This window comes from Mauremys reevesii, linkage group 2 (assembly GCF_016161935.1).
Source record: "Mauremys reevesii isolate NIE-2019 linkage group 2, ASM1616193v1, whole genome shotgun sequence".
Taxonomy (NCBI): domain Eukaryota; kingdom Metazoa; phylum Chordata; order Testudines; family Geoemydidae; genus Mauremys; species Mauremys reevesii.
Window position 1 is genome coordinate 103,565,061 of NC_052624.1, and position 26,871 is coordinate 103,591,931.

General features: G+C 41.5%; 1 protein-coding gene across 8 annotated transcripts in view; it reads right to left on the reverse strand.

The window, feature by feature from the left end:
• The window catches only part of DDC (dopa decarboxylase), a 93,103-nt gene extending 66,978 nt beyond the window's left edge, over nucleotides 1–26,125 (reverse strand). For 3 of the 8 annotated variants that reach the window (XM_039525215.1, XM_039525209.1, XM_039525216.1), the window contains exons 1-5: nucleotides 26,069–26,124; nucleotides 16,699–16,816; nucleotides 15,493–15,728; nucleotides 7,189–7,302; nucleotides 4,790–4,909 (exon numbers count right to left, since the gene is read on the reverse strand). In XM_039525215.1, the coding sequence (XP_039381149.1) occupies nucleotides 4,790–4,909; nucleotides 7,189–7,302; nucleotides 15,493–15,714 (456 nt within the window). In that variant the 5' untranslated portion in view covers nucleotides 15,715–15,728; nucleotides 16,699–16,816; nucleotides 26,069–26,124. Of the gene's footprint in view, nucleotides 1–4,789; nucleotides 4,910–7,188; nucleotides 7,303–15,492; nucleotides 15,729–16,698; nucleotides 16,817–17,048; nucleotides 17,111–17,137; nucleotides 17,160–24,888; nucleotides 24,915–26,068 lie in introns of those variants that run through there. The other 5 variants (XM_039525212.1, XM_039525213.1, XM_039525211.1 and 2 more) reach the window with 5 other exon arrangements.
• Nucleotides 26,126–26,871: the final 746 nt, after the last annotated feature.

Below are 26,871 nucleotides of genomic sequence, written 5' to 3' on the forward strand. Positions count from 1 at the left end.
TTGTGAGTGCCACTGAAAATCAGCTTGTGTGCTGAACGCAGCACACTTGATTTAGCAGGTCAACTTTCTAATAGATTTTTGCCTTTTGGTGACCTGGAGTTTTAGTCTGCTAATTAGATTATTTAATTTCATTATACCTCTTAGTTTCTAACTATAAACAGCTTCATTTTAGTTCTACATATTTCATTTTATTGCATAAAGTGTATTTATTAAAATCATATTTGTTTCTTTAACAAATGATTCTGTCAGTGGACTTTCTACTATACGTTGCTCTGTTAGATATGGTGGACATCTTGTATACTCTCTTCTATTACTATACTTATGGTGCTCTTCTTCTTTGATAAGAAGTGGACATTTCAGAAATAGCCCGTAACAAAATGTTTAATGTTTCTGAGTGAAGTTTAAGGAAAACCTTTTCAACCCTTTTCACAGAGCTTTAGTGTTCATAATTAGGACTCAAAATCCTCATGTAGGTTCAACTTGAAGTTGTTCTTTGCTCCCAAATGCTAAAGTACCACGTAGCATTACTGCATGGCATTAAACAGTTGCTGTCTGCCAGCTAGACTGTGACAAAAATAGCAAGTTCCATTCCAAGAGAAATTCCAATATTTTTCCATTTGTTTTTACTTTGCATTGGAACACACAGTTGAAATAAAAGTTTTCATGGAATGGAAAGTTCTAAAAATTTCCCATTCAAAATATTTTGTTTTGACATTTCCTGTCAAAATAAAAGATTTCAACATCCCTGGATCAAAATGGCTCATTTCACTGTGTTGGGCTGAATAAAAATATTTAATTTCATACTGGTTTTACAATAGTCTGTGTCCCCCTGAGTAGATATAGTACTTCCTAGAAGTTGTAGTTCAAGTGCCTCATGCTTCCTATCTTCTCTGTGGGCTAGGTTCCCTGGCCAGATTACATCCCATGATGTACTGTGGAATCACATGATTCCCATGATGGACCATGTCTGTTCAACCAGAAGAGGAGACTTCACTGCATCATGGGATATATAGTCCAACCAGAGAGCTCAGCTCAAAGAACAGGAGCATGAGGCACCCATGAAAAAATTCAATTATGCTGAAATCACATATTCAAAAAACATTTCAAACAGAAAAATCCCAACCAACTCTACACTCTGTGTTGTAACCATTGTACCTCCAGGGCTGTCAATCTATCACCTTTCACCTGCACTAAATTCACCTTCACTTAAAACCACCACCAACAAAAAAGCTACGATTTGCCTCAGAGGCACCTGGATTTTTAAATGGTGGGGAAAGTGATTAAAATCTGGATTATTCTGGAGAACCATTAGTCTTTTCACAGGCTAGGCTCAAGCTAGCTTTCCAGCTGTGTTCACTCTAAGCTGCACAGCTGAGTGGCTGCCCAGGAGACACTCAGGTGCCACACAGTTGATGAGCAGAGCTGCGCACATCCGTCAGTGTGTGTTCAGGTGCCCCTCCTTCCGCTGCTTTGTAGCCACATTGCTCCTGCACCTGTTGACAGGACCCTCCTTCTGGCTGTGCAGAGAAGGAAGGGTGAGGGGGGGTGCTGATGTCAGGGTGTCTCCCTCCCCCCCGCCTCTGTACCCCATCTCCAGAGATCAGGGGAGAGGAGACAGCCTGACTCAGGACTCAGAGTTGCTGTGGTCTGATGTCTGAATGACTCAAGCCTCTGGCCTTTCTTAAAGAGACTGTGCATGAGACTTCCCCAGCAGCCAGCTGGCAGTCTCTCTCTCTCTCTCTCTCTCTCTCTCCCCTGCCCATGTACCCTATCTCTGCAGAACAGGGGCGGGAAGACAAGGTTCAGGATAGAGCAAGAGCAGGAGAGCTTTCAGTGAGTGCCTTAAAGAGACAGCACACGGCATCTCTCAGAAACTTTCCCAGCAGCCAGCCACACACAGTCTCTTTCATACTCACCTTCCAATACATACTTGTATTATTGTTGTTATTTCTTAGTATTTCCTGCAATGCACATATATTCTCTGTAATTTCATTCTTTCAAAGTGTGTTATTTTAGTGTTTTGACTGGTCTATGCATTTCATAATTTTTATTTCTCTTACTACTCAAAGAATTAAATTTAAGTGAGAGTTTTAAAATGCCTAACCTGTCCTGGCTGGAGTAATCATCCACATGGTAACTTTTTAAAAACTATATATTATATCTAGTTTTTTTGTTTCTACTGGTGGTGCACATCCCTTGGTGCACATAACAAAATTTATTCCGCACATAGATGGAAAAAATTAGAGGGAACATTGCTTTCCAGTGCAAATTTTTTCAACCATACCCTAATGTCATGAAGTAAACATTAATTTTCAGGCATACATGTGGGATCTTATGCCAGAGTAGAATTTTCCTGGAGAGCTTGTGGCAGGTTGAATGAAACATTTGTGAGATAGGAGGGTTAAAAATCATGCAATCATATCTGAAAAAAATAAATTGAGCAAGAAACTCCTTTTTTGGTTTTGTTCTGTTAGCTACATTGAGAACTGCTTCCTTTGACATGCAAGGCTTTGATTTAGTTATTAAAAGTAGTTTGTGTGTACATTAGGAATCTCATACCACTTGGATGTCAGTTTGCTAATGCCCATATGTCATTCAGACATCAGAGTTCCTATATCCTGTGAGTTATGGAATGGCAATAATCCTCCTTTTTTACAGATGAGGAAATGGAGGCACAGAGAGACTAAGGCTTTGTCTACACTGGAGCTGAAGATGTAATTTCCAGCTCAGGTAGAGATACCCATGCTAGCTCTGATCAAGTTAGCGTGCTAAAAATAGAAACATAGCTGCTGTGGTGGGACAGGCTGAGTATAGTTCCATCTGAAACCCAAGAAGGGTATTTTGGCATCTAGCCGTGCTGCCACAGCAATACTGCTATTTTTAGCATGCTAGCACATAAGTAAGTCTAGCTCTACTATAGAGACACCCTAAGTGGTTTGCCCAAGGTCATCCAGGGACTCTGTGGCAGAGCCAGGAAGTGAACCCAAATTTCTTGACTCCCAGTCCACTTCCCTACTGACAAAGCCATCCTTCCTCATATGTTAGATCTTGTAGGAGAGTCTAGATATCATGGGAGATGTGTGTGCCTTATTGGATGGAGAAGAAGGATGGGAGACAAGTACTTCTGAGTTTTGTTACCACTTTGCCACACTATGTAACTTCAACATTACTTGGATTTACACAGCATCTTTTACTAATGGATCTCAAAGTGCTTGAGATGTATTCATTGTGTATCAAAACCCTCCCACGGCAGGTAAATTTACAGATGGGAAAACTGAGACTCAGGTAGGTTAAGTGACTTGCCCTGGGAGGGGGGGAGAGAGAGAGAGAGAGAGAGATTAAAACTTCCAGACCAATACATGGTCTGCTAAATCAGTGCTCCCCCCACCTCACCAAGTTAATCATTTAATCCCTCATTGTCAGTTTCCCCGTATACCATAGGCCCTGACTCCATGGGTGCTCCAGGGCTGGAGCATCCATGGAAAAAAATTGATAGGTGCTCAGCACCCACCGGCACCTCCCCTCCCCACCTTCCCTGCTCCAGCTTACCTCCGCCTCCTCCATAAGCGCGCCACCGTGTACTGCTTCTCCCCCCTTCCTCCCAGCGCTTGAGCCATGAAACAGCTGATTTGCAGGGCAGGGAGGGAGGGAGAGGAGGGGGAACACGGCATGCTGGAGGAAGAGGCAGGGCTGGGGCGGGGATTGGGGAAGAGATCCAATAGGGCAGGGAGGGGGCGGAGTTAGGGCGGGGACTTTGGGGATGGGGTTGGAATGTGGGTGGGGCCAGGGTCAGGGAAAAGGTGGAGTAGAGGTGGGGACAGGGGTGAGGGCACCCACCAGTGCCGGAGAAAGTTGGTGCCTAATATGGTGACTTTACGTAAACAGTAAAGGATGCACAGCTAGGAGGAGAAGAAAACAGTGCATTGGGGAGAGCCAGCCTCATATCCTCATGCTATCACCTTTCACACGGCGAGGACTTAGTGCAGACAGAGAGAGAATTGCTAGACAAAGAGGCTAAGGGTAGTGTTTAGTTTGGTGTTTGCTTGAGCTAAAGGTAGCAACTCTAGGACTGACCAGAGCTAAGTTTCCATGCTAAGAAATATATATCAGGGTAACACTGAGCTATACTTTAATATAAACTGCCCAATAAAGAAAAGTCTCAGTTTAAAAAAAAAAAACAAAAAAAAAACTCTGCAAGATGGAGTTAAGAGTGTAAATACAGTATCCATAAAAAAGAAAAATCTTTAAGGCTTAATAGTTCAAAGGTAAGGTTACACTTGATAATGAGAAAACACCAGATTGTATAAGAGTGCAAAGTTTAGGTACCCTGAACAATTACAACTCACCCCTCATATACCTGTCCACTCTCCATCCTGAAATCATGAGATTTCTTAGGGTACATCCACGCTGCAGCTGGGAGGTGTAATACCCATCTTGGGTAGATGTACATATGCTAGCTCTGATCAAGCTAGTGCACTAAAAATAGCAGCGTGACTGCAGCGACCCTTTCCAACTCCCACTGAAGTAAAGGGGAAAACTTCCATTACCTTCATTGGGAGCAGAAGGATGTTGATCTCTTAGTTGTAAGTAATAATCATGTGCAAAGTTTCTCTGTATAAAGGCTTATGCTCATTCTTACAGCCTGTCTCTGTTTCTATTAAATCTGAAGGGGTTCAACAAAGCAGAAACACTTTGATCTTCCCTTTGTTAGTGCTTTGGTTTGAAGGCTTTATTAAACAATGAGGACATGCATGTTCACTGCACGGTCTGTTTTCTCATTCTGTCTTACCTGAATGACTCCTCCACCTTCTCCATCCTTCCCAGCTAAAAACTCTTCAGGCAAATTAATCATCTTTCCCAGCCAATCCAGCATGACTGTCTCCAGCTCTGTGCAAGCAGGACTTGAAGCCTATAGTGGGGAATGAAACAATGGGAATAAACCAACTACAGTGGCTTGCCTTTTAAAATTTAACATTTACAACAGTTGCCAAACATTGGTCTCTGAGGGTATGTCTCTGGAACCTGGGCTTGTGGACTTAGTGTTTCCAAGTCCATGCTTGAGCATCCACACTGCATTGTAAACTTGAGTTTACAGTTGCCGGACTCAGGTCTCACAGCTGTGCTATTGTGTTCATAGTGCACTAAACAGACCTTCTGACATGGGCCTGTGGCTTGACCTGAGTCCACACTGCAAAATGACAGGGCTTGGACCTAAGTTTTAGTGGGACTCATGCTCTGATCCATCCCTGTAGCAGGATCCTAGGACCTGGTTCTTGAGTGCTTGCTGACCTGAGTCAGACAGATTTGTGTGTGGATGGAAGGGTGAGGGGGTGGGGGCTGGGCTCAAACCTGCATCAGAAACTGGGCTGAGTGTGCAGTGCAAACATTCCCTGAAGACCCCACAAGTATTTCCGTACACTTAGATTAGGGGAGCTCATTTGTGTCCCTGTGTTCTGCCCAACCTGGCACATTGTACAGATCATGGAAGCAAGCTGCAGAGGAGGTAGGAGAGTGTCAGTGAAGAGTCATCCCAGCCAGCAGGTTCAGAGCAGGGAAGCTCCCTTATCTCCTTCCTTTTCTAGTAGTGGGGAGTGGAGAAAGCTTGGTGGGACCACAGCGTGGCAGTAATCACAGGAGAAATTGCATGAGGTAGCAGCCATGCAGTGCTCACATGAGGTGGTGACCCTACTGTACTTCTACTACATAGTAAAAGATCAATGTACCATATTCTTACTTACACATATGACTGTCAAATGTCAAACTAATAGCCTGCTTCTGACACACTTACTCACTTAGTGCCTTACTCTGAATAGTCCCTCTGACATCAATTTTTAAAATAATCCCTCAAACCAAAAACAAAACAGTCCACTACACACACAATTCTCCTCATGGGGAGAGGATGAGAGAGACAGTGAATCATATGTGACAGATATTAGTTACGTCACTTATTGCACTACTGGAAGGTGCTCAGATACTATGGTCATGAGGAAGGTACAAGAACAAATATAGACTAGGATACTGTTCTCCATGAATAAGTGTGGCAGAATGGGTCCTAATGCAGTACCCTATCTTCTCACAGCTGGATAGTAACTGCTCAGTGAAAAGTTTATTAGATCACTTCATTGTTTATTTTAAATTTGTAAGTGAATTGTGGTGCAGTGAAAGCTCCCAGGCTGATAGTGCAAGAGGGTGAGATCCTCATTGTATCTCCAAATCAGGTAGAACAAAGGCAGCAATGCAGGTTTTGCCAGGCGGCCTGGCCATATTGTTTCACTTCTGTCTGAGAAGACCATTCCTAGGGCTGAGAGAGTAATGCAATTTCTATGGCCTTGTACATTAAAAAAATCATCATCATGATTGGCAGTGTGGCCATTATCCCAGTGAGAACTGAATGAATTCATCAACTCTTGGTCAAACAACCATTTTGTCACTAACAACTTCCAGTCCCTGCTGATTTGGGCTGAATTCAAGTGAATGATCTAGAATTGAAAGGCTCAATAAACCATTAGCAATCCAGTTCCGCCAGTGATTTTATTTTAACACAGAAGGAAATAGAGGCTCCTATCACCACTCAGCTTGGAAAACCTTGTCTTCAGAATAACATCTTGTTTTGAAGAACACTTAGTTTAAAAGTAACTTCACTTTAGAATTTTTTTAAATGAGCTGTTATTTGTGACACCTAAAATGAATATACATGAAAGAGATTAGAAGAAAACAAATATTTTTCTGTTTACATTATGTATCTGACAAGATTTTCGGTATAGTCATTTCACTATTACCATCTATATTGTCAATTAATTACTCTCTGTCCCCTATTGCTTTCACATAGAAACAACATTTTTTTTAAAATAATAGGATATCGTGATGGTAAAATTACTGCGAGCTCATTTTTGTGACTGGTAGTGTCCTTTTAGGAAATGAGAATAGACAGAGTGTTTCCTCCCATTTTATCACTACCGCCCCCGCCCTCCATCTTTTGGATAGAAAGTTTTCATAGGTTGCAAGTCATTATCAGAGTCATTCCATAGTTGTTATGAAACACTTATGCTCATGAGTAACTTTTCCTACGTGAGTAGCCCCACTGACTTCAGTATAGACTGCTTAGCCCAAATAAAATTATTCACATGCTTAGGTCTTTGCAGGATAGGCCTTTGTGTTGTACAGCAACATCTGCCATGGTCAACTTACCCAGGAGAAGCCAATGCATCCTATGCCACCAGACAATACATCAGCAAGAAGAGCTGGGAAGGAACTGGCTGTAGGAAAGTAGGCAAAAAAGTATGGACTGTGCCAGTGGGTCACCTGTGTTGGACAAGAAATGTCACCATTAATTATCATAATGGTACATTCAGACATCAGGGAAACTGTCCTGTTTTCAGTATATGTTCAAGATTATCTAGGACAGTAAGGATTAGGGTTCAGAGACCTGGACTCCACAGGATCATAGAAATATAGGGCTTGAAGGGACCTTGAGAAGTCAGCAAGCCTCCTGTACTGAGGCAGGACCAAGTAAACCTAGACCATCCCTGGCAGGTGTTCATCTGACCTTTTTTAAAATTCCCAGTGAGGGGGATTCCACAACCTCCCTTGGAAGCCTATTCCAGAGCTTAGCTATGATCATAGTTATAAAGTTTAGTTTTTCCTAATATCTAACCTAAATCTCCCTTGCTGCAGGTTAAGTGCATTACTTCATCACCAACAATTCATCACCATGTTCTTTATACCAGCCCTTAACGTATTTGAAAACTGTTATCAGGTTCCCCTCGCCTCTTAGTCTTTTTTTTTCTTCTGAAGATTAAATGTGTCAAGATCAGGTCAAGAAAATGTCTGAAAAGCCTTTTCTGGCCAGTGTAGATTTTGACAAAATGTTTCAACTCTATAGAGATGCATCAGACATTGGGCTAGGTTATGTTTTAATGAAGTCAGGGGAAGTAACAAAACACCCCATTGCTTTCTTAAGCAAGAAACTGACACCCACTAAGCAGAACTACTCCCATAGAAAAGGAATGTTATGCCATAATGTGGGCAGTCAAGCAGTTACAGACCTATCTTTTTAACAGGAAATTCAGGGCACTAACTGACCATCCTCCATTAGTCTGAGGACACAGAACCAAAGGCATTAATTGTAAGCTACTACACTAGAGCATCAAAAATATGACATGGCGATTGTACATATTAAGGAGAAAGAAAATATTGCGGCTGATGCCTTGTCCGGGCAGGAGGGTTCTGACCCACTGCATATGGTTCAGCCAGGGCTGATCCTACTGCAGTTTTGTAAGGGAGGAGGTGTGATCCTAAGCACTTCTGTATTCAAACCTTACACATGACTTCAATGATGTTTGTACAAAATGTGCCTTGTAGGGTGCCATTTGAAAACAAATAACACACTGGTAATTAATAATATTGTAAAATGCACGTGTTAACCTTCTATATGATGTTATGAATTCCCTCTGTATAATGTCACTGGAAAATATTTAAGACTAAGAGAGCCTAGCCTAGGTAAAGGTGATAGGATAGGACAAGTCTGACCTAGACAAGGGAATGGGCATTTCCTTCAATTTACATATTACCCATAAACAGAGCTATCAAGCTAAACCAGCTGGGGATGTCTCGAGCCCGAACATGAGAGACAGAGCATTAACATGGCTCCTGCACCCCATGGAGATACTGGAGACTGAATCCCAGGAGACCTTCCAAACTTTGAGAAAAAAAAGACAATTCTTTGGAAATATAAGGGACATAGAGAGAGTCCATCTTTATTTTTCACCTAAGACAACAAGGGAAACCAGCACCTCATACTTCTGTGAAAGGCCCTAGTAGACTGTCAGCCATGCTGGACAGAGAATAATTGGTGAGAGAAACTGTCTTAAACAAACAAAGACTGTACTTTGCTAGATTAAATTTTAGACTCTGAGCTGCATGTTTTCACTTTTACTTGCTTGTAATCATCTCTACACCTTTATCTCTTATTTGGCATCACTTAACTTATGTCCTGTTGTTAATAAACTTGTTTTATTTTAATCTAAAACAATTCAGTGCTGTGTTTGAATGGAAGGAATTGTGAACTTCAATTAATGTGGAATACAATGGGTATTGACTCATGAAAGGAGTAAATGCATTTATTATTTCTCTGAGTGGTCCAGGAGAAGTCTAAACACCACAGAGTAGACCCTTTGGGGGAAATCTGGGACTGGACATGTGCTTGGGCTCACCCCTGCCAGGATTAACCAAGGCTGTGGAAACCATGGTGGGACTGCTGTGTTGTGGCAGGCTGCTGGGGTCAGAGCACTGACCCAGGGCTGCACAGCACACAGATACTAAGGATACTGCATGTTTATCTGGTGGCTGTTGGTGTCCAGGCTGTGAGCCACAGTAGCAGAGTACTTAAGGCACCCAGAGTTACAGGGTAGGTAGTGACAACCCCTGGATTGCCCCAAAAATGTGACACCAACCTTATAGCAATTTCATCTAGACCACATTTTCCTAGTTTGCTAATGAGAATGTCATGTGATACTATATCAAGAGCTTACTAAAAATCAAGATATATCACATCTACTGCTTCCCCCTAGCCACTAGGCCAGTAACTAGGCCAAAGAAGGAAATTAGGTTGGTTTGGTATGATTTGTTCTTGCCAAATCCATGCTGGCTATCCTTATTACCCTATTATCCTCCAGGTGCTTACAAACTGATGGTTTAATAATTTGGTCCAGTATCTTTCCAAGTATTGAAGTTAGGCTGTCTGGTCTATAATTCCCAGGTCCTCTGAGTTTGTTTTTTTTATTTTATTTTTTTCTCCTTTTTTTTTTTATAATTTCCCTCCTTTCTTAATTTAGAAAGAAAAATCTCAGGTGAATTTAGTGTCTCTGAAAGCTTCTGGAGACCAAAGTCCTCTCTTTATCCACAGGACAGGAACAGCACAGGCAGTGGCAATGCGAGCTTTCCCACACTGCCCCAGCAAGGTGACTCAGCTCTCACTTCTAGGGGTGACAGAGAAATTAATTCCTTATGTTAATTAATTCCCTGACCTCACTGCTGAGACTGTCAGCAATGTTTCCAGTTAGTGCCTGTTAAGGCCGTATAAATCTAAGCAACAAAAATTCTCTCTTTTGTTTCTGTCCATAAAACTCTTTCCACAAACCCTAAAGTTACTAACAAAAATCCAAACATTTCAAACATCAAATCTGGCACTACAATTTCGCACTACAAAATGAAACAACCTTTGAGGTATCCAATATGCTATACCTCTATATAAAAAACTGCAGTCCTGATTCAAGTTAATTGTGCAACTGGTAGAACATATACATTTTCAGAGACCAAAGTTGTATATGGAAACAGTAACACATTAATTTGCAACAACTGTATTAACAATTAACTTATGTCACCACTGTAATCACTCCGCTAGCAATTCCTAAAAGAGTCTATGTGATATAGGGCACTAGTGTTGTAAATCTTATTAGGTTCAAATTACAAATGAGTAAGGTACAATACCAAAGTCTAATGTGTTTTGAAAGTACTGTGATAACAACACGCTTAGTAAAGAATAACATTCAAATCCAAGATAAGAACAAATATAAAGAAACATTTTAGAGCATTATACAGGATAAAACTCACCAGAATGTCTACAAAATCTTCCAGCGGTTGGCAGCCCAGAGGTCTCTGGTTTATTTGGAGAATATTCTCCTGATACCAACATTTTAAAATAGTGTAACTATGCTTGGTCTCCTAGCACAGAGTTGGGCTCTACTTCTGAAATAGGAGAATGGTGATAGCAGAGACTCACTATTCCTGTAACCTCTTTCCTTGACTCTTTTTGGGTTTTCCAATATTTAACTGATTCACTGCATATAAAGAATGATCTCACTTTCCTTCACCCAAATCCTCAGGCCAGCACTGTCATTAATGATATGATCATGGTGGACAGGAGCTGTATGAATTTGTGAGGAGTTAGGGGCATTGGAAACATTGTTACACAGGGACACCCAAATCTGACAAAGCGAGCTATGGCCTGACTTTTCAGTTAATAATAATGTAGGGTTGTGTTTAAGAATTCCTTCAGTTGGAGTTGGGGGTGCTCAGAACTTGGGAAAATCAGGCCCAAGCTGTCTCAAACCGGGGCATCCAAAGTCACTAGCCTCTTCTGATGTTTTTAGTCTTAGGCCTGGTCTACACGAAAAAGTTAAATCGAAGGAAGCTGCCTTAACTTAACCTGTTAATATAGGTGTCTACACCACCAGGCCCTTTATGCCAACTTAAATCGCCTCTAATGTCGACTTTGCGAGAGGTGTAGCACTTAATTCGATTTTCATGGGTTGACTGCGAGGGAGTGCAGATGCAGCATTGTGTAATTCAACATAACTGGCCTCCAGGTGGTGTCCCACAGTGCTCATCTATGACCGCTCTGGAGATCATTCTCAACTCTGCTGCACTGCAGCCAGGCACACAGGAAACAGCACCTCCTCTGCTAAAGCCCTGGGAATTTTTGATTTCCCATTTCCTGTTTGATCAGCATTGGGAGCATATCAACTTGAGCACAGCTGATCATGGAGACTACACGCCCCAAACACTTTCCAGCCTGTTCTGCACAGAGGTGGTGGATGTCATCACTGAGTGGGAGAAGAATCTGTGCAGGCAGAGCTCCGATCCCTCAGAAGAAATGCTGACATCTATGCAAAGATCTCTCATGGAATTAGGAAGAAGGGCTACACGAGGGACACACAGCAGTGCCATGTGAAAATAAAAGAACTTTGCCAAGCGAACCAGAAGGCAAAGGAGGTGAACAGTCTTTCTGGTGCTGAACCCCACACATGCCAGTTCTACAACGAGCTACATGTGATTCTTGGGGGTGACCCTACCAGCACCCGCACAAGCAACGTGGACACCTTACATGTGTGTGAGTGCAGGGACAACAAGGAGGATGATATGGTGGACGAGGAAGAGGAGGAGGAGGAGGAGAATGGGAGACAGGTGAGAGGTGGATCCATTCTCCCAGAAAGCCAGGAAATATTTTTAACTTTGGAGCCCTGTGTGTCACAGGACATCACGGTGGCTGACCGTGATGCCAGGGAAGGTACCTCTAGTGAGTATACAGTTACAATCAAAGCCCAGTTAAACTTTAGCGGGCACACACATTCGGTGGTATTGCATGTTTACTGTGAAGAAAAAGTGAGGTGCTGCGGTTCTCTGCTTACAAGAGGTCACTCCAGCTATGCAAAGGAAAAGACTGTTTATGTGGACTGGGATAGCCAGGGAATCCTCCATGGCTCTCTCTAGGAAGTTTTCATGGAGGTACTCTGCAATCCTTTGCAGAAGGTTTCTGAGCAGGGCAACTTCTAAATTAATTCTGCTGGCATCATTGTGGTACAGAGCATAGTAGCATAAGGACTGGGTCTAGACGCAGATGCCATCTGTTAGCCCTTAATTTTCCCCATTTTAAAGCCTTTTAAATAGCCCTGGCATGCCTCATTGGTAATATTGCCTCAAAATACAACTCAACAGCTACATGGGAGGAGGTTTGTGAAAAAGGATGAGGAGCTGTGCAACAAGCCATAAATACGCTCACTTAAAGAAAGGAAAGACCAATTATGTCACCTAATCCCTTTCCAATAAGAGATAAATCTTTAATTAAATACACACTACACAATGAAATATTCTAGAATCTCACCATTAAAATAAACAACCAGAAATCTCAAATCCCAGGTTCAAGCTGATCAAGAGTAAGATTAGGGTCTTCAGGGGAACATGGGAGGGCTTGAGCTATAAGCCATCCCAAATATATTTGAGATATGCAAAACTATATTGCTCATTTGCAGCCTTCTCCATGAAAACATCCATAAGCTGTGTGTGGCATTAATGCAAATTGTTTCCCAGTGGTTTGCATACAATATTACAAGCTGAAAGATTCATATGAAGAATGAATGCCATAGAAACTCCAGTAAAAGGCTCGCTCCTTCCTAGCAAAAAACTCCCATGGTCACCAATCTCAGACCCACAAGCACAGATTCATGGTGACATTCATAATCAGCCAGCAATGCAAGTGCTTATCACCAGAGCTATAATCTGGCATGATCCTTAAAACGATGTGACATTCATCTTGGGTTAATCAAGTTAAACTCCCTACTAGCTGCGAGCCATTTACTTGATGAGACACAGTAGATTCTAGCTGCACCACACAGTGAAACGAAAAAGGACAATAATCCTGACTCCAGTGGGGCTGCTACCCCTGCAAAAAGCCACATGGATATTGACACATTTAGGCAAATATCACAATGAATGTGGTGGAGCAGGTGCTCGTTTTACTATCAGCCTCATAGTAATAAACAACAGTGATAGAGAGGTTGAGGAAAGAGAAGTTGCTACAAATGCCTTGGGTTCAACAACACTAAGCCTGACGCTGCTCAAAGACAAGTTTTTCTATGATGTTCTTTCTTCAGCAAAAGACCTTGCATACAAGGATTAAATCTTTGCTTGTTGTGGGGGTGTACTACTGTTGAACTGAATCATTTTGGTCACCACAAAGGGGGAGGGATTTGTTTTAAGTGGAAAAAATTGCCATGATCTCACAGGTGCCAGCTTTCTCATTTCCCCAGCGATGCTCAACCCCGGCTCTGCCCCAGACCCCACCCCAACTCCACCCCTTCCCACAAACCTCCACCCCGACTCTTCCTGTCACTGCCCCACCCCCTCCCCCAAACACACCCCAACCTTGCTCCTCCCCCTTCTCCCCCAGTGCCTCCTGCACACCGCTGAACAGCTGATCTGCGGCAGGTGGGATTTGCTGGGAGGGTGGGGAAGGAGCTGATCGGCAGGGCTGCCGGTGGGTGCTGAGCACCCACTAATGGAGTTGGTGCCTATGCATGATCTTATAGTTAAAACTCTCCTTTGAAGATGCTTCTCCAATTTAACTAATATAAGGGTGTGTTCCCAGAAGAAGGTTTACCCCTATTGACTCACAGAAGCCTACTATTCTGTTGTGTGAATGTTGAGGGGAGTAGACACTCTACATTTATCATATGTTGCCATTGATTCTCGCCATTATTCGGTGGAGCCATCATTTTTGTGTTTCTGCCTAGATAACGTCTGTGTGGCAGGGATATCCACACAGACCCACCAAAATACATTGGTCTAATCCTTACAGTGGATATGGCATGAGACTGGGAGATAGGACAGTTGGGTTCCAGTCTCATCTCTGCCACTGACCTGCTGTGAGACTTCAGTCAAACCATTTTACCTTTCTGGGTTTCAGTTCATGGATAAAATGAATGTAGCGAATATAGCGATTTCTAAGATGTTTTGAGTGCTATCACTGAAAAATACTGTCTACAAAGCCAAGTATTACAAGGAGTTTCAGCAATTTCGGGGTAGAGAAGGGTTGAGAAGGGGAGGGAAATAAGATGCAAATTATGTCCCTCCACACTAAAAAAAATCCTAAAAAAAAAAAAAATAGAACTGATAAAAACCTTCCCAGAGTAACACAGAATGTTACATATGTCTCTGTTTAAAGAAAGTGCAGGCAATTTCTACTACTCTATATTTGGTTAATAATGGACTACCTTGGCCAATATTTCATGAGACTTTTGTCATTAATATATACAAGTAATGCAGAGTCAAGCTTACTATGGCAAACTTTGATTCAGAAATTTCTGGCATTTATGTACCAGTAATTAAAATAACATTACATTTCATTTAATTGGTTTTTCAATTAGAAAATGTCTTTTCATCAGGACTATATTGGTTTTGATGAAATTTCCTAAGTGTTTTGATGATGCTATTGAAATTGAAATGTACTTAAATAAAATCAAAGTCAGAATGAAACATTTATCAAAACTTTGCATTCCAAAAAGTTTTTCATGTTAACAGGCTAAATAGGTGAAAAAAATCTTTTCTGGTCAACCTAGTAAAAAGAAAAGCCATGTGAGAGTCTTGACATTTAAACAAGAGCTTTGTTTAAGAGTCATGTGAGAGTCTTGAATTTAAAAACAAGAAGTTCAAACAAGTGTTTTATGTACTGCATGTTGTGGATAAAAAAAGATCTACTGTTTATTAGGAGTAGAAAGCATATTAGCTATAGATCAGATAACAATGAAAATGATGAAACATGCTTTTACCAGTCCTATCTAGTGTCAAGGAGATTAATTCCAAGAACAGGCCCATTTGAAGCACAAATATAGGAGTGATAGTTTCTAATAAGAATAGAAACGTTCACTGTGTCAAGTGCTTTGTCATAGAATCATAGAATATCAGGGTTGGAAGGGAGCTCAGGAGGTCATCTAGTCCAATCCCCTGCTCAAAGCAGGACCAATCCCCAGACAAATTTTTGCCCCAGATCTCTAAATGGCCCCCTGAAGGATTGAACCATATCTAAGTATAAAAAATTAGGGAGCAATCCTGGCCTTATTGAAGTCAATGGGAGTTTTGCCATCGACTTCACCGGGCCCAGGATTTCACTCATAGGCTTTATAATATACTGTAACTTTGTTTTCCAGATGTTCTTACCCCTGGCATAATTATCCTTTCAACATCTTTAAGGACATCCTCAAAGCTCTCAGGTTCCTGAGGTGCAGAGTCTGGAATGAGGGGTCTCAGGTATCCCGGTTCCACATCAGGATAGACCTGTCTCTCTTCTAACTGCTCGAAGTAATCCGCAATGTAGTCCACCATCTCTTTCCCTCTCTTTCGGAACTCTGTGATATCCATGCTAACTGGCGTTGGAAGCATCAATATCAGAAAACCTAAGGAAAAAGAGAAGTCATTTTTGAACGAATCTCCTTAAAATTGGCCACTTATTTAGGTGTCTAAAAATGGAAGCTGGCCTCATTGGGAGACATCTAGCCGATTCTTAGTTTATTGGTATGCATATATAACCCACACCCATTAGTGCGGTGTTCTGTCCCCCTCGATGGGCGGATGGAACAGAGAATTTGCTAATCCTGCTAAAGCCTTGATTAACAAAGCTAATTATTTTAGTTCAGGCAGTGGAGGCTAATGCATTAAGCACGAGAGGTCACAAAAGTTCAATCCCCACTACCAATGGCACACACACATCATCCTTTCAGTTTGCAGCATTATACAATGTATAGGATACAGTGCCATATTAAAAGACGATGGCTAGACATAGAGGGTGTCATGCTTACCACAATAATCACAATGATGTTAGTGTTGTTTAGTCCCCCTGTCTGTGTTATATCCACCTATTGCCTCATGTTATACAGCTCATTTTAAACGCCTTAGGGCCAGGACCCTCATTTTCATTGTGTGTGTACAGCATATAGTACAATGGGACCATGATACTTAATGGGAATTCTAGGGACTACTACAATTAATATTATAATTAATAATGATTAATAAATAATGCTAATAATCAGCTAAACACAGGAGAGAGCCTGATTCTGTAATCCTGGGCCACACACAATTTCTGCTGGTGCGGTGCCAATGTAGGTTTTGTGTGCTCAGATAATGCAGGGTCAAGGCCATTGTACAGTGCTTAAATGGTCTCAGAGTTCTTTACAATCACTCATTCATATTCATGGAGTTGTTTCTCAGTATCTAGAGTGGAACTGGTTGGTGAAACACAGGTATCCATTTTGAAAACAAGTGACTGTGCTTAGATCACACACACAATCAGGTATTAGCTTTGTAAGAGATTAATGATATTAGGAAAAACCTGAGCATCTCCTGGTTAATAGAACACAAGTAACTTACTTAGATGTAAATTATCTGTGTTGGTAGTTCGTAATTGGCTGAGGTCTTGAAAAGAGATAGAATCTTTTGGGTCGGTAATTGTGTCTTTATAATATCACAGCAAGCATTGTTTCATAAGCTGAAAAGAAAAGAGATCACTAATAAACACCGCTGGATAAATGCGTTCATGCTACCAAAGAGGAATCTGAGTCCATGTGGAACAGCCACTACTGTCATGTATGAGTGCTGTGTTAAGGAAAGCAAGGCTCTGGACTACAGAAAGTTGTGGCCTGCAGCCAACACCAGATACTGGTTGCTGTCATGTTAGAGTTATATAATTGTTAAACACAAGTAACTTAAGTGCTTAATACCAGCTCTCTGTGCCTTACTGAGATGGACAATACTGGGGCTAGCTTACAACCACTTTTCCTGATCTGGTATCTAGATGTTCTTAGCTTACGAAAAGTCAGTATGGTCTCTCTATAGTCAGTATGGCCTCTCTTTTTGTATGGGGGTTCTGATGGCTGATCTTGAGTTTGATCTCTCATCTGAAAGACAGTAATTAAGCAAACAGTGTATCTTCTCCTCTGCAATCCAAGAGGCTTTGTCTCAGAACTACCATGAAAACACTAAATGTGCCATTGCCAGCATACCCTTGGTTACTGTTTAAAATTCTATCAAACTGTTGCTAAATAAATTAACATAAACCATTAGCCAGTATATACACATCTGCTGAAACAATACAAACACAGCTCAATGGTCAGTCTGATGCTTCCTTAGTTTAGAGCTTTTCTGTAAAAGAAAACTACATATTTTATTACTTGCAAAATATCCCCAGTATAGCCCTCAGTTGTACTGCCCTTATCCATTTTCTGATTGTTTTATAACCTTATTTTATAAGTTTGTTGTTATAGCATACTTTAAAAGTACGTGTTCTTCTCTTTCCAGTCTAAAACTTCGTAGATATGGAAGTTGTAGGCAAAATTTTTACTCTTGTGTGCCAAGTTAATGGGAGTTTTGCCTGAGTGAGGACCATATGGAAAAAACTGAGTAAGGACTTCAGAATTTGGCCCTGTATGTATTCACCACTGACCACTGATATTTCTTGTGTACTTTAAAAATGGATCAGTTCAGTTTAACATTTCAGTCGACATTTCTATGTCCCGTGACCTATTCATATGTACCAGAACAGGCAGCGGTATGGCTCATCTGCCACAAGCTCTTCGTTCTTCTGCTTTTTCTTAGTATCACACAATAGGAAAGTGTGGTTTAACGCAAATTTCTTCACGTGACATTGTCTTTTCCCAAAAACCAAGTTAAAGGGCATGAATTCAGCAACATTCTATGTATACACAAATAAATTGATATTTATCTCATCACCAATTATTTTAATACTATAGTTATTAATGGGTGACGTTGTAAAGTTTCCTTATAACAGGATTTTCTTTGGGAGCTGACGTTTCTTTCAATTCCAAGGTATCTTTACACCTTTCTGATTCTCTGTAGGATTATTTTGATAATGATACAATTAATTCTCATTTACTTAAATAGTATTAGTTATGTTCTGGACACTTATACCAACTTAAGCAGTGGGACATTAGATCCAAAGTCTGGGGCTGTTTGGATCCAGCTGCAACTCCAAATGCTGTGGTTTGAGCCCTTCTACTAAAATGAAGATAAAATGCAGATTTGGGGTGAAATCCTGACCTCACTGAAGTCAACGGGAGTTTTGCTGTCAACTTCAGTGGGGCCAGGATTTCACCTCTAGAGTATATTAACTTTGCTCTTAGATAGAGAGTTTGCTCAGGACCTGCAGGGATTTTACCCTTTCCCTAGAGTGATGAGAAGGGAATCATCATCAACATGATCAATATCTTGTCATTACAGGTGATCTGGGGGTGGATGATCCTTCCCAACTCTGTGTTTCTATTCAGCCTATTTAATCTTTTCTACCCACCTATTACAAAATTCACTTTTCAGTTATACAAATTTTAGTTGTAATTTGAGGAAGCAATGAGCTAGATCATCCCTGGCCTTTGCACAGCTGTGATTAGTAATTAGTCTGATCTCTACCCTGATCTCAGGAAGCAGCAAGAGGGAGGAGGGATAGCTCAGTGGGCTGGACTCAATGACCTTTTGACGGGAGGGATAGCTTTTGGCGGGAGGTTTGAGCATTGGCCTGCTAAACCCAGGGTTGTGAGTTCAATCCTTGAGGGGGCCACTTAGGGATCTGGGGCAAAAATCAGTACTTGGTCCTGCTAGTGAAGGCAGGGGGCTGGACTCAATGACCTTTCAAGGTCCCTTCCAGTTCTAGGAGATAGGTATATCTCCAATTATTATTTAAAGGCGGGGGAGGGATAGCTCAGTGGTTTGAGCACTGGCCTGCTAAACCCAGGGTTGTGAGTTCAATCCTTGAGGGGGCCATTTAGGGATCTGGGGCAAAAATCTGTCTGGCGATTGGTCCTGCTTTGAGCAGGGGGTTGGACTAGATGACCTCCTGAGGTCCCTTCCAACCCTGACATTCTATGATTCTACCCCACAAAAAAACTGGGACAATCCTGTACTGGGGAACCGCAAGAACTGCTCTATCTGTGTGCCTTTGTGAACGCAAATAGCCCCAGAGTGCCATTGCTGTGTTACCCCTCTGTACCTGCCTGCAAAGCTGCCCAAAGGCTCCAGCAGGACAAGCTGCACCATCCAAATGGATGGCATAGCCTGCAAACTGTGTGTGCCAGTGAGCTGGAAAAGTGTTGTGCTTCCTGGTATAGGCCAGCAGCAGATTACTCCAAGCAAGGAGGAAATTGTGCCTAGGATGGGTGACTGAGGCAAAATAGAGCTAATCCTGGGTTGTGCCTTCAGGTACAATCTTGGCCAGGAAAAAAGCATTGTGTTGGTTTGCTTGCTTGCTTCTAATATTTCAACATTTATTTTCATCCCAAATCATGACAAATACATGATATTGTTTGTAAAATGGAAAGCTCTGAATCAAAATTTTTCAGAAACATTAAAATGTTTAGTTTCATTATTGCATTGTATCTACTGTGGTGCCTCATGGTAGCTGTAGTTCTGGTGCTTCGTGCCCCCTTTCCTTCTATGGGCCAGGCTTCCTGGCTGCATTATTTTTCCCCGATGCACCATGGCAGTTAAAGAAGATGGGAGACCACCATGCATCATGGGAGATATACTCTATGAACTAGACTTCCTTGCTGGACTACATCTACACTGCAACTAGACACCCACAGCTGGCCCATGCCAACCAACTTGGGTTCATGAGGCTCAGGCTGTGGGTCTGTTTCATTGCTGTGCAGATATCTGGGCTCAGGCTGGAGTCAAGGCTCTAGGACCCTGTGGGGTGGGAGGGTCCCAGAGCCGAGGCTCCAGCCCTATCCTGGAAGTCTACACAGCAATGAAACAGCCCCACGGCTTGTGCCCCGTGAACCCAAGTCACCTGGCATGGCCCAGCCGTGGGTTTTTCTTTGCTATGTAGACATACGCATAGAGGAGAATGGGGACATGAGTCACCTAAATTACAACTCTCAGGAGGCCTCGTGACAGCGCAAGTTGACACAGATTAATATCTAACCTACCAAAAATGAATTGTTTTGATTCAGTTCAACAAACTTAAATATTTAAATTTGGGTTGACCCTACCAAAAACAAAAGATTTAATTTCAATTTTCCCAGCTGAAACTAATCAGAATTTCAGCAAAATCAAAAATTTCTTGGGGAAAAATTTGAAGAAGTTCCATTTTCTATCAAAAACATTTTTAATGGAAAACTCCTGAACAGTCCTATTAACTACCACTCTGAGATCAATAGAAATGCACAAGATTTAAGCATAAACACATTGGTCATTTAGAGTCGCACTTCTTTCCCCTCTTACTTTATCTTAGTTCTTCTGGGATTTTCAGCACCATTTTGAACCCGCATATTCTTTTTGGCTCTCCTTCTGAACTGTTGCCAGTATAGTATATATGACTATGTCTGATTAAATAAATCACTTTGCCATGTTAACCACACCTAGGAGACTGAATTCTCCATTACAGTGGATGACCTCTGCTACAAGGATCACAGCAATACAAATTATTGAAAGCTACCCTAGTGGCACTACATATTTCACACAAAATGGAGGCAATAATACAATGGAAAGAGAGCTGACCTTTATCACAAAACTGCTTCAATATACAGGATATGAATTGGTGAGAAGCAACAGGATACCTCAAAAAAGCTTCAGAGTCCAGGTTCAGAGTGATAAGCACCCTAAAATGTAAAGACTTATTCATCGTTTCCACATTTTTCAAGTCAATAGGACTTCTGAATGCACAAGAATTGCAGGTCTGGGACTTGAGTTAGCACAGTTTGGCTGGAAATTTCACAAGAACAAGTTCTCTCTCATGTCTGAGAGAAGTCTCTTTTCACTTGGGTCACAAACAATGAAAGCCCAATCCTGTTCAGTTGCTGTTGGGAGATGTTCAAGTATTCCCAACTTCTGTCAGTTCCATGCCTGTTAGGGCCACGCCGTGCTTTTTAGGAGGCACTCAGCATCTTTAATGTTTGTTCCTGAGGGAACAGCTATAATTTCTGCATGTGCATTTATTTATTTTGAGGTTGATCTGCAGAATTCTCTTCAACTGGCCTTTCAAAATTTCCCTAGAAAATAGCTACATCTCCCTGAACTACTATGGAGGTCAAAGTTCTACAGGACACAGCTCACTAACCTTTCTGTCTGTGTGCCTCTCTCTCCCCCCCTACCACTTCCTAAACACTACCTGCATACTGCAGTGTCTAATTCACTAACAAACCCAACCTGGTAGATAGAATGCCAGGAATATAAGTGCATGTTATTGTGCCTCTCACCACCAGAGTACCTCCCAGTGTCCAGGAGCAGTGTTCCAGGGATTTTCTTAGCCTAATACCCCTTTCAGTTATCTGACAACAGTCTGACAATGTATGTGACCTAGTCATCCAGCCAGATCACTGCTCAGTCCATTCCCCTTCCAGGGGTTAACATTAAAGTCCAGAAAATAGAAAATTCAAAATCTAATGTCTTTCAAGATCATCTCTGACCTCTGCCTGGCACTTGCTTGGTTTCTTTTAGTCTTGACACCCATGTTTCTCCTCTTGGCCTGGGGGAGAGGTAGGAGAACCGAGGGTCCACACCTCCTCTTGGTTCCAGCCCCAGGGCCCAGTTTAGGTGGCTAAGGACCACTCCTTCATTCCTCCACCATTTTCTCTGGGCTGCTCCTATTTTTACCTTGCTCACCAGCATCTTCACAAGACCTGCAGACTCTGCTTCCCCTGCCCCAACTTTGCGGTTGCCCACTGAACCTCCTGGGACCAGCTAAAGAAGCATTTCCTAAAAGCCAGTCTCAGTTCTTCCCTGTAGCAGCTGGATTGTACTGCTAGCTCTCTGCCCCTTGCCTTAAAACAATCAGTATCTCTCTCCCGTAAACATAAATCCCCCCCCCCGTTCTCTTTCTGGGACTGGGGTTGTACATCTCAGGCCTCATTGGCTTTAGAGGAATCAGTTGAAAGGCTTTTGCCAACTCCCTTCAGCTGAACACACTTCTCAGTTAGCCTCCCACTCTGTAGGGTTCAGCGGGCCAGCCTTCCCCTGTCAGTATCTGTCTGTGGTGATGGAGGAGGTAGTCTTTATGCTGCTCCCCTTCTCCCAATCTTTACCCAATTGGTTGCCCTGCCTTCTCAGCAAGGTTTCAGGCTCTTGGAGGTACAGCCTCCAAATTCCTTCCTCAATTGTTGTTCATTCATTCTCAGGATCCTTAGGTCTCTATATGTATCTACTGAACCCTTCCAAATCTTTAAATGGCCAAGCCGGGTGGTGGGTTAGGCTGACAAGTAGGCACCACTGCCCTCCATTGCAGACTACCCCATCACAGTGCAATATTACCAAAAATGTGTTCTACTTGAGCTCCATTAGTCTCCAGTGATTCAACAGAGGTCTATGGGCATGTGTCAACATCATATATCATCTGCTGTTGGGACCAACCATGCTCCGCTAGAGACAATGAAGGAATTGTTATTGGTTTCAATGAGAACAAGAAAAAACAGTATTTCTATGCTGCTTGGACTTGAGGGGGGGCAAGGTTTACTAGGCATAAACAAAAGGTCCCCAGTGCTTAACTTGGGCTGGCCCTATAGGTCATACAGAGCTTGATTATTATAGAAGCTTCTATTACAGTTTGAAATTTAAGATTGTAACTCATTTGTGTGTATATGTTTACCTGCTTTAACCTTGTTAATAACTCATTTCCATTCCCTGTTTAACAAATCTTCAACTAATTTATTTCAGGATGGCTACAAGTGTTGACTTCGCTATAAGATCTAAGGGACAATTGACCTGGGGTAAGTGACTTGTCCTTTGGAACTGGGAGTAACTTGAATATTGTTTCAGAGTAGCAGCCGTGTTAGTCTGTATCTGCAAAAAATCTCCTGTCTGTGTGTTCCATTCTATGCATCCGAAGAAGTGAGCTTTAGCTCACGAAAGCTCATGCTGAAATAAATTTGTTAGTCTCTAAGGTGCCACAAGTACTCCTGTTTTTTTTGGAATATTGTTGCAATTCTTGATGAAAGGGACCATCTATCACAAAGATACACTCAGCTGGTAATGAGAGAGATCGGAGTCCCCAAGGGGACTGTCTGTGATTCCATCTTTAGGCTGTTATATTGCCTGGGGAGTTTACACTTGGTGTTAAGTGGTTGTAGAAATCCAAGTACAGAACTCAAACAATTTGGGGATCATTCCCTGCTACCTAACAGTCTGCTCTGAGGTTGGCACTCTCACTTGAGTCACTTCAGGCAGCGGGACATCTGAAGAAGAGCTCTGTGTAAGCTCAAATGCTTGTTTCTCTCACAAACAGAAGTTAGTCCAATGAAAGATATTACCTCACCCACCTTGTGTCTCTAGCGGGGCAGCTCTAGGGATTTTCCCACCCCAAGCACAGCAGGCAGGCTGCCCGCAGGCACGCCTGCGGGAGGTCCAACGAAGCCGCGGGACCAGCGGACCCTCCGCAGGCATGCCGCCGGAGGCAGCCTGCCTGCTGCCCTTGCGGCGCCGGCAGAGCACCCCCCGCGGCTTGCCCCCCCAAGCACGCGCTTGGTATGCTGGGGCTTGGAGCCATCCCTGGTCTCTAGTATCCTGGGACGAACACAGTTGTAATGACAATGCATCCTACATAGGAGCAAGGTCAGTCACTGTATGGCATTTACTTTATATATACATACAAAAATTAAAGTTCTTTAGCTTTTAGATTTTTCCTGAGTATATCATTAGATATTGTATTATACTATACAACCTATGCTTGACATAGCCTTTTGCCACCTTGACCAAGCAGTATCTGGCTGCCTTAAAATTAGAACATTACAACAAATCTGCATTTTATCTTAATGATGTGTATTTGAAACTGTAGAAAAATTATTTCTAGTCCCTAGATTGTATGCATTGAGTATGTGAACTTATTCACAACTTATTGACACCGGACTCCTCGTTGAATTTATTTTCTATTTATTTTAAAAATCAGTCAGAAGAGCACCACACATTTTTATATATTTATAAAACATACATATATATGTAGAAGCAGCAAAGAATCCTGTGGCACCTTATAGACTAACAGACGTTTTGCAGCATGAGCTTTCGTGGGTGAATACCCACTTCTTCGGATGCAAGCATGACATGACATGCTTGCATCCGAAGAAGTGGGTATTCACCCATGAAAGCTCATGCTGCAAAACGTCTGTTAGTCTATAAGGTGCCACAGGATTCTTTGCTGCTTCTACAGAACCAGACTAACACGGCTACCCCTCTGATACTTGATACATATATATGGAGACAAACTTACGCAATACATTTATAGGTATAATACTTATGTAAATAACTATTGGTATAATACTTATGTAAATAACTATAACTATAACTTATCTAAAAAACTATAACTATTTCTGATTATTGCCTACGTTTCCTTCCAATTACAATATGCATGTTATTTTTATGTACACATTGACAAAATATCTACAATAGAATTGTGGTTTCTTTAAATTCTGTTTCTGGTTGATAAGGTTATTTTTTTTTAACTTACTCATAGTTTATTAAGGAGTGCCAGAAAATTTCTGAGCAGAGAGAACAGATACCACAAAGAGAATATAGAAGTTTTTAATCACCAATTATTTAATGCTTTCTAATTGTATGAACACCTACCTGGTCTCTAATTCAACAGACCCAATCTGAAGCACAAAGCAAAACAACAACAAAAACGCTAACATCAATGACTGAGATTATTAAATGCAGACAGGAGACATACATATACATGTATATTATTTGAGTGGCAGGGGTCCCCCCCTAAACAGAAAGCCCTATAGATTAGACATATTAATAACATCTAAAACAACATACAAATTTCAGCAACTGAGGACAGCATAGGCTCAAAGTATTGTGATAACTTTATACATTTATTTTCAGTTGAGTAAAACAACGTGTTATCTATCCCTCTGCCCATTTGTTACAGAATCCAATGTAAATTAAAGGCTTGAGCTCTGCATATGGCCCCACTGGAGTCTTTGGGATTTTAGCCATTGAATTCAGTGGCAAGAGAATGACACCTTTGATTTGCAATCTTTTCTTGGGCAAAATTCCCATTGAAGTAAATGTTGTCTAACTAAGAACTGCAGGAGAAGGCCTTTTATTAGATGTTCTGCATGAAATAGAGGCAAACGCAAACAGATTTAAATTTACAGTCAACACTATTGACCTGATCCTGAATTGCTTCTGCATCAATTGTCTTTAACGGGAGTTATGGATGCATAAGGTGGCTCCTACTTTTCACTAGTACTTTCTATTTTCCTTGTCAATATACAAAATTACCTCATTTCGCTTTCACTCTGAGTTGCTCAGCTTTTGCAGTTTGCTAATTTTCCATTAACAAAATCCTACTGGTTTCCCTGGAGGATATGTTCACTTTAACAACATCACATATAGAAACAAAATAGATTTGTTCTTATTCAGAAGATACAGAAGAGAAACATCTGTTTTTATTTTTAAAGGTCTACATGGTTGTCCAGAACTGTGGCAGTTGGATTGGCAGCCTAATTTTTCCATAAGGCTGTCACACATACATCTGCATAAACCAAAACACTGGGATTGTTCTATCTCTGCACAAATAAATACAAAATAAGAGGCACACACTAACCTGTGCAAACTTAGCTTTACAAAAATGCAAATGTCTTTTGTGATTCCAATTTACTCCTCTAAAATAAAATAGGCTGGATATTTAAAATTAATTAGCAAAACTCCAAGGCGAAGTAACTGTTGAATTAATCCAAGCATTTATCTTCTTGGATTTATTAAGCATGAAGCTACAAGGACAAAGAATGTTACTTACAGCCAATTGGTGAGATTCCTTCTTCTCCACTCCTTCTTTCTCTTTCTTCGCTCCCCTGTGACAGTTATAAAGCACAGAGGATGCTGTTGTCAGTTTATATAGGCAGAGTAACCACTTATCCTTAGCCTATCAGAGCCAAGTGCTTTGCATTTAACATTCAACAGCAGCAGCATCTCCCCCCTTCCTCTCCCATACTCCATCCTAAATATATTTAGAAAAAAATAATCTATCTAAAAAGCAGACCCATGCAGCTGAGCGACTATTGTCGACTGGATTTGGTATTAGGGGAGACACTATTATTATTTTTCATGACACAGGCAGTCTCTAAACAAATTTTCTCTCTCTCTCACACACACACACACACCCCACTTTTCTATAATAATTACTCCAGTCATGGAAGCAATGCTAGTGTAAGAGACAGTGGTTTTGACCACTTATGTAGAACATTGCAATACTTTTTTTTTTTAAGGCCGGGTACCCAAAGATAGAGTATTATGCATTAACTGTGGACTATAAAGCTATACACACATGGGATTACCATGGTAATATTAACCTTAAGATATGTGTTTCTAGCTTTTCCACAGTTTCCCCATGTTTATTTTTATTACGTATGTTTTTGAAAGCTCTAACACATTTTCAACAAGAAAAACATTTTTTTCTTAAAATAATATAAAAGGACCCCTTTATTCTTCTACAGACTTTTTTTTCCCTGTAATGTTCTGTTCCTTAGAAGAACACAGGAATTGATGGTCAATGTTTCTTTAGTTTGCTTTCAAGAAAGCTATGGACCCCTCACAGTCATG